General features: G+C 38.2%; 1 protein-coding gene across 2 annotated transcripts; it reads left to right on the forward strand.

The window, feature by feature from the left end:
* The first annotated feature begins 4407 nt into the window (after positions 1-4407).
* On the forward strand, positions 4408-10382 carry LOC134310225 (cytochrome c oxidase subunit 6B1). 2 transcript variants are annotated; one of them, XM_062991769.1, is made up of 4 exons: positions 4408-4513; positions 5271-5406; positions 6009-6109; positions 10162-10382. In XM_062991769.1, the coding sequence occupies exons 2-4, from the start codon at positions 5301-5303 to the stop codon at positions 10213-10215; spliced, it is 261 nt and encodes an 86-aa protein (XP_062847839.1). In that variant the 5' UTR covers positions 4408-4513; positions 5271-5300; the 3' UTR covers positions 10216-10382. The 2 variants fall into 2 exon arrangements, with proteins under 2 accessions (XP_062847839.1, XP_062847840.1); XM_062991770.1 differs by having other exon boundaries at positions 4423-4513; positions 5301-5406.
* Positions 10383-17269: the final 6887 nt, after the last annotated feature.

Genomic DNA, 17269 nt, shown 5'->3' on the forward strand with positions numbered 1-17269 from the left:
CCAAGCCTTACTGTCTCTTCTGTCCTAATGAATGTTCTGGTTCTCCTAGCATGTTCTATATTTAATTACATAGTTAGTTCCCTAAATCTCTCATAAGTGTTGCATTAGCTTTCTCTGGCTCCAACTTTTCTTTCTTTCTCTCCTGATCTGTGCCTATAGATAGAGAACCAGGCCTATTGTTCTTAGTGACAAAATTTCCTTCCCCTCTGCGCTGGACAACACCTATATCCTGAGAGAGAGAAAGAGAGAGAGGAAAAGAGTGAGCCAGAAACAGAAATAGAGAGAAAGATGTATTATGAAGAGATGTCATGCCTATGGCACATCAGGCCTCGAGTCCGGACATATATTAAACTGTAGCAAAAAAAAAAAAAAACTTACCAAACGTATAAAATGCTCATTTATACAAGGTAATTACAAATCAGGCTTTTATAAATGTTTAAAAATGGGTTTAAAAACATTTAATAAAATTGTATTGAATTAAAATAACTATGATTAAAACATAAAATTTATTTCTGACATTTGTTTGTTAAATCCAGTTCAAAACATAAAAACCTGCAACACATCCAGTAAATTCAAATTGCCTTTACCTTACATTTGACTGTTATTATTTACAATTACTGAACACAAGCTGGGAAGCATGGTGGTGTAGCAGGTAGTGTCAACCATGCCCCCTACATAAGTTTTCTCCCACCCATATTTCCCTTGTATTAACACAGTATGTGTTGAACTCAGGTGTTGCTGTGTATATACTGGCATGAAGATTATTTAAAGCTAATACATGAAGAGGTGCAATATTTATTAATGCTGTAATAAAAAATATATATGTATTAATTTTGAATTAAACCAGACTTATTGTTAAAGGCAGTATTTCATGGTTCAGAGACAATAAATGCCCTCAATTATGTAGACACATTCATTCTTTCAATCATTTACCGCCTGGACAGACTCCCAGCCCAACACAGGACACACACACATACTCACGGCAATTTTAGTAGCTCCAATTGACCTGAGTGTATGTCTTTGGACTTGTGCTAATTAACTATTATTTAACTCCTAGTACTACAACATTAACAGCCTTTTAGTGGCAGGAAGTGAAAATGTAATTACTGCACACATCACCTCTGAGGGCCCATTACAGCACAGTAACCATTCTAACCCAGCCATTTATGATTACCTTTGCATGTTTTATACATAGCAGATTTTATTTAATCTGAGCAAGGCCTTGTCTCAATGGAGGAAGTAGCAAACAGACAGGAAGTTGATGAGAGAATGGCTCCCATGACTTTTGACTTTGGCAACAACAGGATAATAGTGACAGGAAGGAGGGAATGTGTGTCTACATGTGGAAATGAGAAAAGAGGAGAAGAGGCATTATGAACAGGATGGTAGATTTATCAGTAAGTGTTCTGAAAATAAAAAGTCTAATTAATGTATTAATATGAAGTAATTACTTCATTGTGTTTAGTAATTACTTCATCTTCATCTTTAGAAGTTTGAGTAGTTTATCCTTTATTCTTTTAGAAAGAACATTAAATACCCAAGGGAAACACACACACACACACACACACACACACATACATACATAGGGTGAACATGCGGAATCCATCAGAATCAAATCCAGGAGCCAAAAACTTTGATGCAGTGCTACTGTGCTCCCTTAATACATAAAACACATTTTAAAATTAATTATTCTTTACTTTCATTGAGTCAGTTTGATTTAATATAACTTTTTTATTTTAGTTGTACATAATAAACAGCATGCACACACAGCCAGGCAGGTCAGAACTACTGTGTGCTGCAGGAGTCTCAGACAGGAAGCTTTGACATCAGGTTGTGAAGGCTCCTGTGCGTCATACACACCAGTCCTTCCAAGTTTTTTGGCAAGCCAGTGAAAGCTCTTCCTAAGCGAATGGCTGGAGAAGAGAATGCGCATGGAATGAGTGAGTACAGTAAAGTGTTGTGTTCTCTCCGCAATTAAACTCCAGACTTCTGCATTACTGTACGGTTCATTTCCAATTCTGGCAGACTACCTACTGCCCACTGGGAAGGTAAGTAATTCAGAAGATGACAGTGCCCTGCTAAGGCAGACAAGAGGTACTACACACTTGCGCAAAACTAATATTCAGCCAGTTTTTTTATTTTTATTCTTTCTCTTTAAAGAGTAATGTGTTTTCTATCCACAACCACAATGTACTCTTTTTATTCTGACACTACAGTATGTATGACATTTCTTTGTTTACTGATAACCTATGCTTCTAGTTTATGGCACCAAGGTGAGCACTTTCACTGCCTGATGCAGGTACAGGGGGCAATATTTCGGTGTTCAACTGTTTTTAATTGGCACTGATGGTCAACCAGGGTAAAATACATGTTTCCTTTTCAAATTGTAAGTTTCCCTGCCACATGGTAGGTAAGTCAAATGGCATATGCTATGAAAAAAAAATGAGAGCTCATAAACCTCAGATGGTAGACCTAGGCCTATACTTTAATTTCATTAATACTGTAGAAAAAGTGGTGTCACTGGTCAGGCTTTCTCGAGTTAATTTCTTATAAAATGTTAAATGGTTTTGCAACTTTTTATTGTCATTTATGAAGTTGTCAAACAATATTTGACCAACCACATTTTAAAACAATGAATTCAATCTGGTATATATAATTATTTTAGATATAATCATTGTTGGGTATGCAGATGGGAGATAGATAGGATAGGAAACCATAGCCACTATAAGTAGGCCTTGCAGACTAACTGTAATGCAATACAGTTATGCCAACTTTAAAAAACCTGATTTATATACCTGTTAGCAATGGGTGTGTCTGAAAAAATCTAAACGTAAACATAGTAAAGTGTATATTTAGTTTGGTACTTATTTTCAAGCCATGCATAGCTGAGTTAACTTGACTGATATTTAAAGGAAACATGACAAATTGTCAGTACCAGTCAAAATTTAAATTTATTTTATGGTCATTCAAATCAAAACGTTTCAGTATGTTCTAGACATGTGGACACAAAGGTTGAAAGGCATCCGGCAAAAGACAAGGCAAAAAATTTGCAAGAGTGCTGTTCGGTGGTTATGTCAAAAGTAAATCAAGAGGTGATATAACTGAAATGTTCTCTACAGGAAAACATGTAGTAGGACATTATATTGCTAACAAAATAAACGCAAAGCTCAGTACTCACAATGCTGAACTTTAAGTATGCTCTAAGTATTTGTTAATTAGAATTTGATGTTATTAAAATTGGAAATTTTGTATGGCTTGGTACTGATGTTGGTCACGAAAGCCTCAGTTGATGTTCCAGTTCATTCCAGAGCTGTTCAGTGGGGCTAAAGTCAGGGCTCTGTAACCTGAGCATTTCTTTATGCCTTGCTTTGTACACAGGGACACAGTAATGCTGGAACAGGAAAGGGCAAAGTCTTTAAACAAAGAACTTTTAAAATGCATATTTTTATGAATTTTATAAAATCTATTTTGAAATGTGTCTGTGGTTTGATAAGAGATAACTTGTCTGGTATAGACCCACTAATACTGTATTTTTTGTTACATTTCATATCAATAAAAAAAACGTAAAATTGCATATAACGTCAAAACTATTTAGAAAATATTCCAAGCACATAATAGATTAATATATACTAAATGTAAAAACAATCAAGATGTCATTTTTAAAATACTTCACAGATGTTAACCAGTGAACTACATTGAGGTGATTTATTACCATCTCAGATTGATGTGTCTTTTGGAAAAGCTTTAGTGAGTCGATTGATCATTTATTTTTTGATTGTATACCTTTTCTTTTTGGGTAAATGTGTTTTGGTAGAGACATTTCAATTAAAAGCCAATATTATTTGTATATATTTGATAACCCTCTTTTTCAGCCGATTGAATGTTATATAAGTAACCTAATTAAAATGCCATTTTTTAATTTATTTTATAAATTTAGATTTGAAGTGAAGTAAACTCCTTAAGCTCCTCTTTGAACAAGAAATTATGTAGATTGTTAACTGACCTAAAGTACTTTAGATTTATATAAAGATTTCCAATTTCTAAGGAGGATATTATTTGATTTTATTGTCTCTCTTATTTTATATATGATGCTATTGGAACAAGATTCATTAAATGATTTGTAATTCCTCTGGCTTTGTTTTTTTTTTATGTTTTTTTATTTGTTATTGTTGTTGAATATGTTTACTGTTGTATTAATGTGAAATTTATTTTTTGGTAATATGTTCATATTTATTAAGTTTACTGTTATGTTTATTGTATACTGTTGCTTTAAATAATAATAATAATAATAATAATAATAATAAGAATAATTAATAATAATAATAATAATAATAATAATAATTATTATTATTATTATTATTATTCCACCGTTACTATGTTGACCCACTGTTGGTGGTTAGCATAGCATGATGCTTGCCTTTGACAGAGTGAAGCTCCGCCTTATGTCCTCAGCTATCCCATAATGCAGTGTGTTCCACCACTCTTCCAAAAGGGCGCTTGGTAAGGACGAGAGGTAGGCCTCCTAAAATGTATTTAATTTATGAAGGTTAATAAATGAAGCACTGTACATGTATTCATTATTATACACGACTTTTGGACATAATCGAATTATTATTACGATGTCTATTACGTTCATGTTTTAGCCGCTAGCTTATATTTTAGCTTACTAGCTAGCTAGCGGTGGCAGCGACGCAGGCTACATTTAACCCGGTGGTTTAGGAAAATCGTAACAGATCGTCGCTTTGTGTTATAATACACAAATTTTGCTTTATAAAACGATAAACTTTATAGATCTAAGCTGCACATCGGAGAGTCATTAGATAGTTTGGTATCAGCGTCAGCAGATGACCTCTAATTCTGACCTAAGGCTAAACAGTCTGCTACTTCCGACTACAGTACTATATTCACATTCACTACATTTGTTTAAGGTGGTTTTAAATTGGGACTAAATGCATTCAGGCTTGAGGTCCTTGCTCAGGGTCCCATCAATGCCAATTTGGCGTTGGGGGTTCGAACCGGCAACCATCTGATTTCTAGTCCAGTACCTTAACCACTGAGGTGCCACTGCATTTAACCCTACACACTTACACCAGGTCCTGTTTAATAACGAATTCTTAACGTTTCTAGTACTGTTAGACACCCAACCTTTATTAGCTACTTCAAAATACTACATACCTGCTTTACAAATACATTTCTGCTGTTATAACAAGGTCTATCATCATCTCATATTTTTATTTTGTGTGTTTATTGTGATTGTATCCACTGCACAGTTGTTGACACAAAAAAACTTTTGGTCCAAGATGGCAGACCTAATCGAAGAGAAGATCAAGAACTACAAAACAGCTCCTTTTGATGCCCGCTTCCCAAATACCAACCAGACACGAAACTGCTTCCAGAACTATCTTGGTAAGTTTTCTGACCACAGTCCAAAACAAAGGCTAACAGAACATAGTAATGCAGTTGGTAATTTAGGACTTTTCTTAACATTAGTGGTGTTAATGTAAGACACTGAGTTCTACATTTATACTAAGACATGATGGGGAAATATCTTAATCATTTGTGTAAATTTTGAATACACACAGAGCCACATGTGCAGAGTTTTGCATTCCTTTTTAAATTAGTTTTTTTTGCTTGTTTGGATTATATGCTAGATGAGACCATGTTTTAAAACCAGAATGGGGGATAGTGGTATGACATTTCTGTCCTCCCTGTCCATTATCTTTCTGCCATGAATGTCTTGAGGGATCACCGGCATCCAGCATAAAGACTGTGCCAAATTAAGTATGCGGACAGATCATTTGTTGCGATGACCCCTAACATGAGCAGTCGAATGATTTGACATCAAAAGACTGCCGGAACATGTATCTAAACAGAAAAGGTTATAGAAGTATAAAGGTTGACATTGACAGTGCACTTTTCTGTCCAAATCAGAATACAGCTTTAAACACAGAGACCTAAATGCCTATTCATGTCTGCACACTAACATCAACCTTTTTGTCCTTTTTCAGACTTTCACCGATGTAATAAGGCTTTGACAACCAAGGGACAGGATGCATCTCCATGTGATTGGTATCAGAAGGTCTATAAAAGCCTGTGCCCCATCAGTTGGGTAAGATATGAATCATGATCCAGCAATTTAATATCTGCCCAATATAGCCTTAAATTAAGACAATACTGGCAGCAGATTTACAGTGGGGTCAAAAAGTATTTAGTCAGCCACTGATTGTGCAGGTTCTCCTACTTAGAAAGATGAGAGAGGTCTGTAATTTTCATCATAGCTACACTTCAACTATGAGAGACAAAATGAGAAAGAAAAAAAATCCAGGAAATCACATTGTAGGATTTTTAAAGAATTTATTTGTAAATTATGGTGGAAAATAAGTATTTGGTCAATAACAAACAAGCAAGATTTCTGGCTCTCACAGACCTGTAACTTCTTCTTTAAGAAGCTCTTCTGTCCTCCACTCGTTACCTGTATTAATGGCACCTGTTTGACCTCGTTATCTGTATAAAAGACACCTGTCCACAGCCTCAAACAGTCAGACTCCAAACTCAACCATGGCCAAGACCAAAGAGCTGTCGAAGGACACCAGGAAGAAAATTGTAGACCTGCACCCGGCTGGGAAGAGTAAATCTACTCTTGATCAAAATGATCATGAGAACGGTGAGCAAAAATCCCAGAACTACACGGAGGGACCTGATGAATGACCTGCAGAGAGCTGGGGCCAAAGTAACAAAGGCTACCATCAGTAACACACTACGCCGAGAGGGACTCAAATCCTGCAGTGCCAGGCGTGTCCCCCTGCTTAAGCCAGTACATGTCCAGGCCCGTCTGAAGATTGCCAGAGAGCATATGGATGATCCAGAAGAGGATTGGGAGAATATCATGTGGTCAGATGAAACCAAAATGAAAATGTTTGGTAAAAACTCAACTCGTCGTGTTTGGTGGAAGAAGAAGAACCCAAGAACACCATACCTACTGTGAAGCATGGGGGTGGAAACATCATGCTTTGGGGCTGTTTTTCTGCAAAGGGGACAGGACGACTGATCCGTGTTAAGGGAAGAATGAACGGGGCCATGTATCGTGAGATTTTAAGCCAAAACCTCCTTCTATCAGTGAGAGCATTGAAGATGGAACGTGGCTTGGTCTTCCAGCATGACAATGATCCCAAACACACCGCTCGGGCAACGAAGGAGTGGCTCCGTAAAAAGCATTTCAAGGTCCTGGAGTGGCCTAGCCAGTCTCCAGACCTCAACCCCATAGAAAAGTTGTGGAGTCCGTGTTGCCCAGCGACAGCCCCAAAACATCACTGCTCTAGAGGAGATCTGCATGGAGGAATGGGCCAAAATACCAGCTACAGTGTGTGCAAACCTGGTGAACCTGGCTTTTTATAATGACAAGGGCATAGTTAAGAAAGGTTTTTAAATATAAATATTATTGTTCATTATTTTACACTTGTTGATTTTGTGTAAATGTTGGTTTAAACATTTTTGTTCTGAACACACAGGCTGTGTAATGTTGGCAATTGGCAAATTTTGTCAACTCTGTTAACTGATAACCAACCATAAATATTTATTCAACGGTCTGCAAGCTTATAGTGTCTCATTACTATATAAAACACATCACAGAGTCTTTATGTTTTATATAATAAAAAAACAGCTTCAAGTTGTTTTAAAATGAAAGAACCTTGGACCAACCTTTTGCCTTCCTGGAGTTGGCCAGCCAGCCAAATTGGGCATCTGGGCAGAAAGGGCCTTGGTCAGAGAGGTAACGGAGAACTCAGGTCTCTCCTCCACGCCATTAATCAAACATGCAGCCAAATTGTGGAGTGGCTTCAAGCCTGGTATCTGAATGACCTTAAGTTGCTAAGACTTAAACACCAACGAATCTGTGGAGAGATTTGAAAATGGCTATTCACAGATTCTTGCCATCCAGTTAATATGGAATGATTCTGCCAACTATCTAATTTTGTGTGGAAAGCTTGTAGCAGTGAATCCAAGAAGACCTGTAGCTGTAAAGGCTTCTACAAAGTATTGTACACTTTTGTGATTGAGATTTCAAGGTCCTAAAAAGTAGAGGCATCTGAATACTTTTTGAATCCAGCATGCCTTATTGAAGTAATTTCAGAAAAGACAATTATTTCATTTAAATGTTTTTATTTTATTGCAACTAAAATCTTCTCCACATGATGGCAGCCTTGTCACATGTCTTCGTTGTGCCTCAGTTGGACCCTTGTTAATTAGAACAGCCTGAAATTTTTTTTATGTAGTATTAGGTACTTTCCTGAGAAGTTAATTATTGCCTTTTATTACTGCTTTTGGCTTCTAAATTCTACTGGAGCAGTGAGTACAGAATTTATCAAATTTATGAAATGCTTAACTTGCTGAACCTTTGATCAAAAATGCATAAGTAGGTCCAAGATTTGCTTTTGTGGACCTGTATATTGTAGTAAATACTATGTACAGTGTATCACAAAAGTGAGTACACCCCTCACATTTCTGCAGATATTTAAGTATATCTTTTCATGGGACAACACTGACAAAATGACACTTTGACACAATGAAAAGTAGTCTGTGTGCAGCTTATATAACAGTGTAAATTTATTCTTCCCTCAAAATAACTCAATATACAGCCATTAATGTCTAAACCACCGGCAACAAAAGTGAGTACACCCCTAAGAGACTACACCCCTAAATGTCCAAATTGAGCACTGCTTGTCATTTTCCCTCCAAAATGTCATGTGATTTGTTAGTGTTACTAGGTCTCAGGTGTGCATAGGGAGCAGGTGTGTTCAAATTAGTAGTACAGCTCTCACACTCTCTCATACTGGTCACTGAAAGTTCCAACATGGCACCTCATGGCAAAGAACTCTCTGAGGATCTTAAAAGACGAATTGTTGCGCTACATGAAGATGGCCAAGGCTACAAGAAGATTGCCAACACCCTGAAACTGAGCTGCAGCACAGTGGCCAAGATCATCCAGCGTTTTAAAAGAGCAGGGTCCACTCAGAACAGACCTCGCGTTGGTCGTCCAAAGAAGCTGAGTGCACGTGCTCAGCGTCACATCCAACTGCTGTCTTTGAAAGATAGGCGCAGGAGTGCTGTCAGCATTGCTGCAGAGATTGAAAAGGTGGGGGGTCAGCCTGTCAGTGCTCAGACCATACGCCGCACACTACATCAAATTGGTCTGCATGGCTGTCACCCCAGAAGGAAGCCTCTTCTGAAGTCTCTACACAAGAAAGCCCGCAAACAGTTTGCTGAAGACATGTCAACAAAGGACATGGATTACTGGAACCATGTCCTATGGTCTGATGAGACCAAGATTAATTTGTTTGGTTCAGATGGTCTCAAGCATGTGTGGCGGCAATCAGGTGAGGAGTACAAAGATAAGTGTGTCATGCCTACAGTCAAGCATGGTGGTGGGAATGCCATGGTCTGGGGCTGCATGAGTGCAGCAGGTGTTGGGGAGTTACATTTCGTTGAGGGACACATGAACTCCAATATGTACTGTGAAATACTGAAGCAGAGCATGATCCCCTCCCTCCGGAAACTGGGTCGCAGGGCAGTGTTCCAGCATGATAATGACCCCAAACACACCTCTAAGACGACCACTGCTTTATTGAAGAGGCTGAGAGTAAAGGTGATGGACTGGCCAAGCATGTCTCCAGACCTAAACCCAATAGAACATCTTTGGGGCATCCTCAAGCGGAAGGTGGAGGAGCGCAAAGTCTCGAATATCCGCCAGCTCCGTGATGTCGTCATGGAGGAGTGGAAAAGCATTCCAGTGGCAACCTGTGAAGCTCTGGTACACTCCATGCCCAGGAGAGTTAAGGCAGTTCTGGGAAATAATGGTGGCCACACAAAATATTGACACTTCAGAAACTTTCACTAAGGGGTGTACTCACGTTTAGACATTAATGGCTGTATATTGAGTTATTTTGAGGGAGGAATAAATTTACACTGTTATATAAGCTGCACACAGACTACTTTTCATTGTGTCAAAGTGTCATTTTGTCAGTGTTGTCCCATGAAAAGATATACTTAAATATCTGCAGAAATGTGAGGGGTGTACTCACTTTTGTGATACACTGTATATAATGTTATGATTACATTCATCAGTGATGTCAAGTGAAAATACATTGACCTGTTTTTCTCCTGCAGGTAGAGAAGTGGGATGGACAAGTTCAAGATGGAAGCTTTCCTGGAAAAATCTGATCAGCTTGTGGTCATTCTGTTATTTGTAGATTAACTCACACATTAATGTTATTTTGTTCTGCTGTGTGCGTAAGGGGCACCTTAATGACATCTGTGTGACTACATCCTTCTTACCTTGGTTACGTAATAAAGACACACAATGTTAAATAAACTCGGATGCTCAAAAAGTATGTTTTATTTCATTATTTACTTTGACCTTGACTCCATTAAATAGATGGGTGAATAGACTGACTAGTCTGTATGTGATTTGAACAACTTGTTGGTCTTAGAGCATACAAATTATTAGTTTATTCTGTAGCTGTTTGATAAAATGATTAGTAATACTTATTATGAGTATACTAATTTTCAGAAAGGTTGGGATGGTTTTTAAAAGTTGAATAAAAACAAGAATCTTGTTAATTCTTTCGGACGTTTACTTAACTGGCAAATTTTCACTGACCAACTTTGTATTTTGTAAACACAGATGAAGTCACATTCACCTTAGCCACATTCAAAACTCTTTCAGCAGAACAGTAAGCATTACAGTCATGTGAAAAAGTTAGGACACCCCATGAAAACCTTTGTCTTTTTGAACATATTTAAACATATGAACATTTGAGCTTCATTTGAACAGTTTTTTGAACAGGAGCTTATATAACTAAACAAACAAAATTTTTAATTACTTTTAAACACAAGTTGTAAAATGTAATGAACAATAATGAAAATTTATTGTGAGGAAAAATTTAGGACACCCCCACATTTAATACTACTTAAAATGTCTAAAATTAGAATCAGGTGCACCACATCAGCTGCAATGATTAGACCATTGTTAGAGGACGTTGGAGTTTGGTTTGCCTATGATTGTTGAAGTGAGTGGTATCACCATGGTGAGATCTAAAGAGCTCTCTGAGGCCTTCAGAAAGAAGGTTGTAAATGCATATGAGTCTGGGACAGGATTTAAAAAGATCTCGAAACAATTGGAAATCAGCCATTCCACTGTCCGGAAAATAATTTGCAAGTGGAGAACATTTAAAACAACTGCCAACATGGCCAGGTCAGGCCGTCCTAGCAAGTTCAGCCCAAGGGCAGACTGCAATATGCATAAAGAAGTCTACAATAATCCTTCAATGTCATCACAGGACCTACAGGTAGCTCTTGCCATAGTTGATAGGAAGGTACATGCATCTACCATCAGAAAGAGACTGCACAAGTTTGATTTTCATGGGAGGTGTGCAAGGAAGAAACCCTTGCTGTCAAAAAAACATCAGGGCAAGACTAAAATTTACCAGAGAACACCTGGACAAAGACCAGGACTTCTGGAACAATGTGCTTTGGACAGATGAATCCAAAGTTGAATTATTTGGGCACAGTAACAGAAGACATCTTTGGCGCAAACCAAACACAGCATTTGAGCACAAGAACCTCATACTCAACTGTGAAGCATGGAGGTGGAAATGTCATGGTTTGGGGCTGCTTTGTAGCAGCATGGCCTGGCAAGCTCTCCATTATAGAATTTACAATGAATTCTTCACTGTATCAGAGGGTGCTTGAGGAAAATGTAAAAAAACTGTCCAAAAACTGAAGCGGAAGTGGACCATGCAGCAGGACAACGACCCAAAACATTCCAGTAAATCCACCAAGGAATGGCTCAAAAGAAAGAAATTGAGACTTCTGGAATGGCCAGGTCAAAGCCCGGATCTTAATCCTATTGAGATGCTGTGGGCTGATTTGAAACGGGCTGTGCATGCAAGAAACCCCTCAAACCTCACACAGCTGAAGAAATTCTGCATGGAGGAGTGGGAAAACCTTCCACCACTCGGTCAGAGACTGGTAGATGGTTATAGGAAATGTCTAATTGAGGTTATTTCAGCCAAATGGGGAAATACCAGCTATTAGGGCATAGGGTGTCCTAACTTTTTCCTCACAATAAACTTCCATTTTTGTTCATTACATTTTACAACTTGAGTTTAAAAGTATTTTTTTTTACATTTTTGTTGTTTAGTTATATAAGCTCCATCTCTCAGTACTGTTCAAATGAAGCTCAAATGTCCATATGTTTAAATATGTTCAAAAAGACAAAGGTTCTCATGGGGTGTCCTAACTTTTTCACATGACTGTATGTCTGCCAAAAAAGGCAGCTATCTGGCTAACACCATCCATATGCTAAAACGTGATACATTGGGGTAGGGACAAATAAAGTGGTAAGACTTATATAAATATGTATGTTGAATGTGCATTAAATGACCCTCAGAACTTGCACATATGGTAAGTCTACTTCACAAACAAGTTTACAAGTATAACTCCACTGGTATAGTTCAGGGGTGGATTTTTTTAAACTCTGTTGATAGACAGCTTTTGTAAAGACAAGTAATGTTGTTAAATATGATGGCTGACTTTAGCTAGACCAAAAGTTGTCATTTATATTATCATTATCGATGAGTAATTCACATATCTTGTCACTTTTAGACTACCCAAGGTCTTCCATTCAGTCTGATATTTTATACATGTTCCCTGGCTGCTCAGCTTTGAAGGGTGTTCATTGAGCGACATCTATGATCACCTTCCCACCAGCATATCCACATGACTATAAATCACGCTGTTACTGTATCATTGTTATGAAAACCACTGATAAAGACTTCGTTTTATTCAGAGGATTGAGGTGGGAGGCAACGTGGGACAAATAATTACACAATTCATGTCAGTCTTTGTCAAGTGTGTGAATTTACAAATAGTGCAGTTTCTTGCTCAACCTGTCATGCCATGTATGAGATGTTACCAGGCTTTTAGCAGCTGTCTCAATACAATGCATCAGACAGTATAAAGCTGTTAAATGTTGAGCCTCTGAGGATTTAATGCTGTTTTTTTATTTCAGCAGATGAAAAAATCCTTAAACCAAAGAAAAAAACTTTTCACTTAAAGCATTGGTGAATAATCAGTAGAGAAATACTTCATTGTACATTCATTGTCTGTTTTAACACTTTTGTCTTGCTCAGGGTCGTGGTGGGTCTTATTTATTGAGTGAAAGGCACGAAACACCCTGGACAGTTTCCCAGTCTATCACAGGGCACACACACACACACACACACACACACATACACACACACACACACAGAGGGCAATTTTAGCAGCTCCAGTTGGCCTGACTGCATGTCTATGGACACAGGGAGAACATGCAAACACCACACTGAGAAGACCCTGGCCATTCTTGCTGAGAGGTGACAGCACTACCCACTGCACCACCATGCTGCCCAGAAATACTTCTTAAGTTAATTAAATATTGTGTTTTGCCTCAGTATTTCTACAGTGTTTTGTTTGCTTAACTAAGTATCTAAAATGCTTTTAAAAGGACAAAGGTGGCAAATTTGTGGCAAATTTTACACAGCATTTATGATTCTTTAATAGCTGATTATTAAGGCTGATAATATGCTTAACTGGGGTTTAATGAATTGGTCTTAATGTGTAGATTTTCTCTTTTTTAAAGGCATTCTTTCTAAAATAAATAGATAGATCACATTAATAGAGATTAAGGTATGCAGTTTATTCAGCAACTTACAATTGTTGCCAAATGCTAATGAACGATTGAACACTACTGAACTGTTAATGCTAAAACTACCTATTTAATTTATATAACAGCTCACAACATTGCATACACAGGAATCTCCCCAGATAGCATACGGATGTGGGCCACTTCTGGCAACGTTACGGCACTGCCGGCTCACTGCCGGCATCGGCAAACAGCATATGAGCCAAAAGTGGCCCACCACAGGAAAACAAAGATTTTGCTACTTGGAATAAAACATGCTATTTACATGAAATTTGCGCAGGACGTCGAGATTTTAAGTTACAGGCCAAATGCAGTTTGGTGACAGCTTGGTAGATTTGTCCATGTTCTGCAGCTTGGCAACATTGTAATTGCTGCACCATAGCTAGTTGACAATATTGTTTTCTTATATTGCTAGTATGCTTAAGCCTAAAGATGAGTAGGAGGAGCTGTGTTAACCATCCAGACAATTTTTGCTACATTTGTGGTAAATACACCCTATGCGATCAGCGCAAAAACCTGACGAAGAGAGTGATGATCGCTTACAAGTATTATTTCGGGTGTAAAGTTGGAGATCAAGACAAAAGCTGGGCACCTCACATCTGCTGCACTGTGTGCTATGCTGGTCTCACACAGTGGCTCAATGGCAAGAGAAAGGCAATGCCGTTTGCTGTGCCTATGATTTGGCGGGAACCGAAAGATCATCACTCAGACTGCTATTTCTGCATGACTAATGTTGCTGGATTTTCAAAGAAGAACAAGTCAAAAATTGTTTATCCTGATTGTGAGTCTGCTCTGAAGCCAGTGCCACATGACGCTGAGAATACAGTGCCAATTCCACCTGCATCTTGTGCTTCTGAAAATGACAGTTCTGATGGAGATCATGAGGATGATGTTGCTCCTGACGCATGTTATGATCCAGAATCTGAACATGGTAAGCCTCACTTGCTGAGCCAATCTGATTTAGATGATCTAGTGAGAGACCTGTCTTTATCAAAAGAGAAATCTGAATTGTTAGCTTCCAGATTACAGGAATGGAATTTACTACAAAAAGGTACCACAACTTCACACTTTCGTGATCGTCATGCAAAATTAGCATCATATTACAAGCTGGAAAATGACATTTGTTTCTGTACTGACGTGAATGGCCTAATGCTGGAGCTAGATTGCGACTATGTACCTGAGCAGTGGAGATTATTTGTAGATTCTGGCAAAGCTAGCCTGAAAGCTGTATTGCTGCACAATGGCAACGAAAAGCCTTCTGTTCCTATTGCTTATGCTGCGGGAATGAAAGAGACATACGACTCAATGGAACACATTTTGAAGCTGATCAACTATTCAAATCATAGCTGGAACATTTGCGGTGATCTGAAGGTCGTGGCACTCCTGTTGGGTCTACAGTTGGGGTACACAAAACACATGTGCTTTCTGTACCTATGGAACAGTCGTGATGACAGCAATCATTACAAAGTGAAACAGTGGCCATGCAGAGTTGATCACACTGTTGGCCGATACAATGTGCAACATGCATCACTGGTTGATCCACTGAAAGTGTACCTTCCACCACTTCACATTAAGCTCGGCCTAATGAAAAACTTTGTCGTGGCTATGGATCGTAATGGAAATGGTTTTCAGTATCTGAAGGATAAGTTTGGAAAAACCAAAACGGATGCCAAACTAAAAGCAGGAATTTTTGTTGGTCCTGAAATCCGCGAAATAATGCACGATGACACATTCAGATCCAAACTGAACACACTTGAACTCGCTGCTTGGGATGCATTTGTGCTAGTTGTGCAAAACTTTCTTGGCAACCATCGGGCTGACAACCATGCTGAACTTGTGAGCAACATGTTAGCAGCATATCAGCAACTCGGCTGCCGAATGTCACTCAAAATTCATTTCTTACATTCTCATATGGATTTTTTCCCTTCAAATTTGGGTGATGTGAGTGATGAACACGGGGAACGATTCCACCAGGATATTGCCACCATGGAAAAAAGATATCAAGGTCACTTCAACCCCAACATGATGGGCGTCTACTGCTGGTTTCTGCAGCGGTCAACAACAGACACTCACAAGCGCAAAAGCAAGTGCCTGAAGCACTTTTGAACACTGTATGTGCAATTGTGCATTGCATAAAGACTCACGTGAACTTTTCAGTTACACGTTTGTTAATGTGAAGCAGTTTTTGTAATCTCTAGCAGTTTTGAACCACAATTTAGTTATGCACAGTGGCTGTATAACAGATACAAAAACAGTTTCTCGCGTCTGTTTGAATAACCAATGATACCGAGTATAACTTCAAAACCAGACGTCATAGGCAAAATTCGTCTACAGATTTGAACTCTGCACACTCGATTTAGTATAGGACACATGAAACACTCCAAGTAGCAGACACATTTTTTTTTTCTGTGATCCAGTGATATAGGAAATGCTTATATGGCCCACATGTCCCAAAACAGATCTGGGCCACATCTGGCAAAGACATGGCACCACTGGCAAACTAAGTGAGCCAGTAATACTGGCTCTTATATTAAAAATGGTAATGTCCCACTTTTTAAAGCATTCAAATGCATTAATTTGCAAATAAATAAAACAAAAACGACAACATTTGCAAAATTTATGAAAATTAATACTACTACTGTAACTAAGAATAATAAGATACACTGTAAAACATTTCAGCCTCAATAAGTTATGTGAACTCATTTCTTCTTTCCAACTCAAATTGTCACGACAAGTTTTGGATTTTGAACTCAGGTTATTAAGTTTTCAGAAAATCTAACGTAAAATAATCAGTTGTCTTGACTACTTGTGAGTTTTTCTATGTTGTCAATGTTCATTTAACTCATGTCTGTAAGTTATCAGTTAAACAAAAGGTGGGGAAAGAGTGGGCGATTCCTATAGGTGGGACCATTTTTGAGTTAGACAGAACAATAAAAAAATTTTAAACGTTAAAACCATGGGAGCATGGGGCTAACCAATTTTTTTCACAGACGAAAAGCCATTAATATTAATACTGATAAAAACAAGAATAACACACGTTATACGACAGTGGACTACATTTAGCGGCGGAGGGACACACCTGGCTCTGGACTACAGTTTGAGGCGGATTGATACACCGAGTGGAGTTTGGCAAGTTGGAGCGTTTACTACTGAAATCATCAATGGCAGGTGAGTTTATCAAAGTTTATCAAAGTTTTATCAAAGTTTTATCAAAGTTTAAAACCTGTGTGATAAAAAGTGAAATTGTGTACGTCGACCATTAAATGTGACAGAACTGACGGATTTACTCGTTTCGTTATGTTTACCGAGGCCATGAACGCTTAACATTAAGTTAACAGTTAGCTACTATACCACTTGGGTCCGTGGCAGATATTTTAAATAATGGTTGTGTAGGTTTGTGCTGTAATGAGTATAACGGAACGTTAACTGGGGCGAAATAAACTTTGGTTTGCTTTTAAACGAAACGTCTGCATGCGTGCTCGGGTAAGCTAATAGTGGTAAAGATTCTGTTAGCTAGCTAGCTAATTCGTT

This window comes from Trichomycterus rosablanca, chromosome 3 (assembly GCF_030014385.1).
Source record: "Trichomycterus rosablanca isolate fTriRos1 chromosome 3, fTriRos1.hap1, whole genome shotgun sequence".
Lineage (NCBI taxonomy): Eukaryota > Metazoa > Chordata > Actinopteri > Siluriformes > Trichomycteridae > Trichomycterus > Trichomycterus rosablanca.

What these genes read in the sequence shown, in the direction of transcription:
- LOC134310225 (XM_062991769.1), top strand. Translation starts at nt 5,301, where the DNA reads ATGGCAGACCTAATCGAAGAGAAGATCAAGAACTACAAAACAGCTCCT. An exon ending in CTGCTTCCAGAACTATCTTG is followed by an intron (nt 5,407 to 6,008) that starts GTAAGTTTTCTG and finishes GTCCTTTTTCAG; the next exon opens with ACTTTCACCGATGTAATAAG. An exon ending in GCCTGTGCCCCATCAGTTGG is followed by an intron (nt 6,110 to 10,161) that starts GTAAGATATGAA and finishes TTTCTCCTGCAG; the next exon opens with GTAGAGAAGTGGGATGGACA.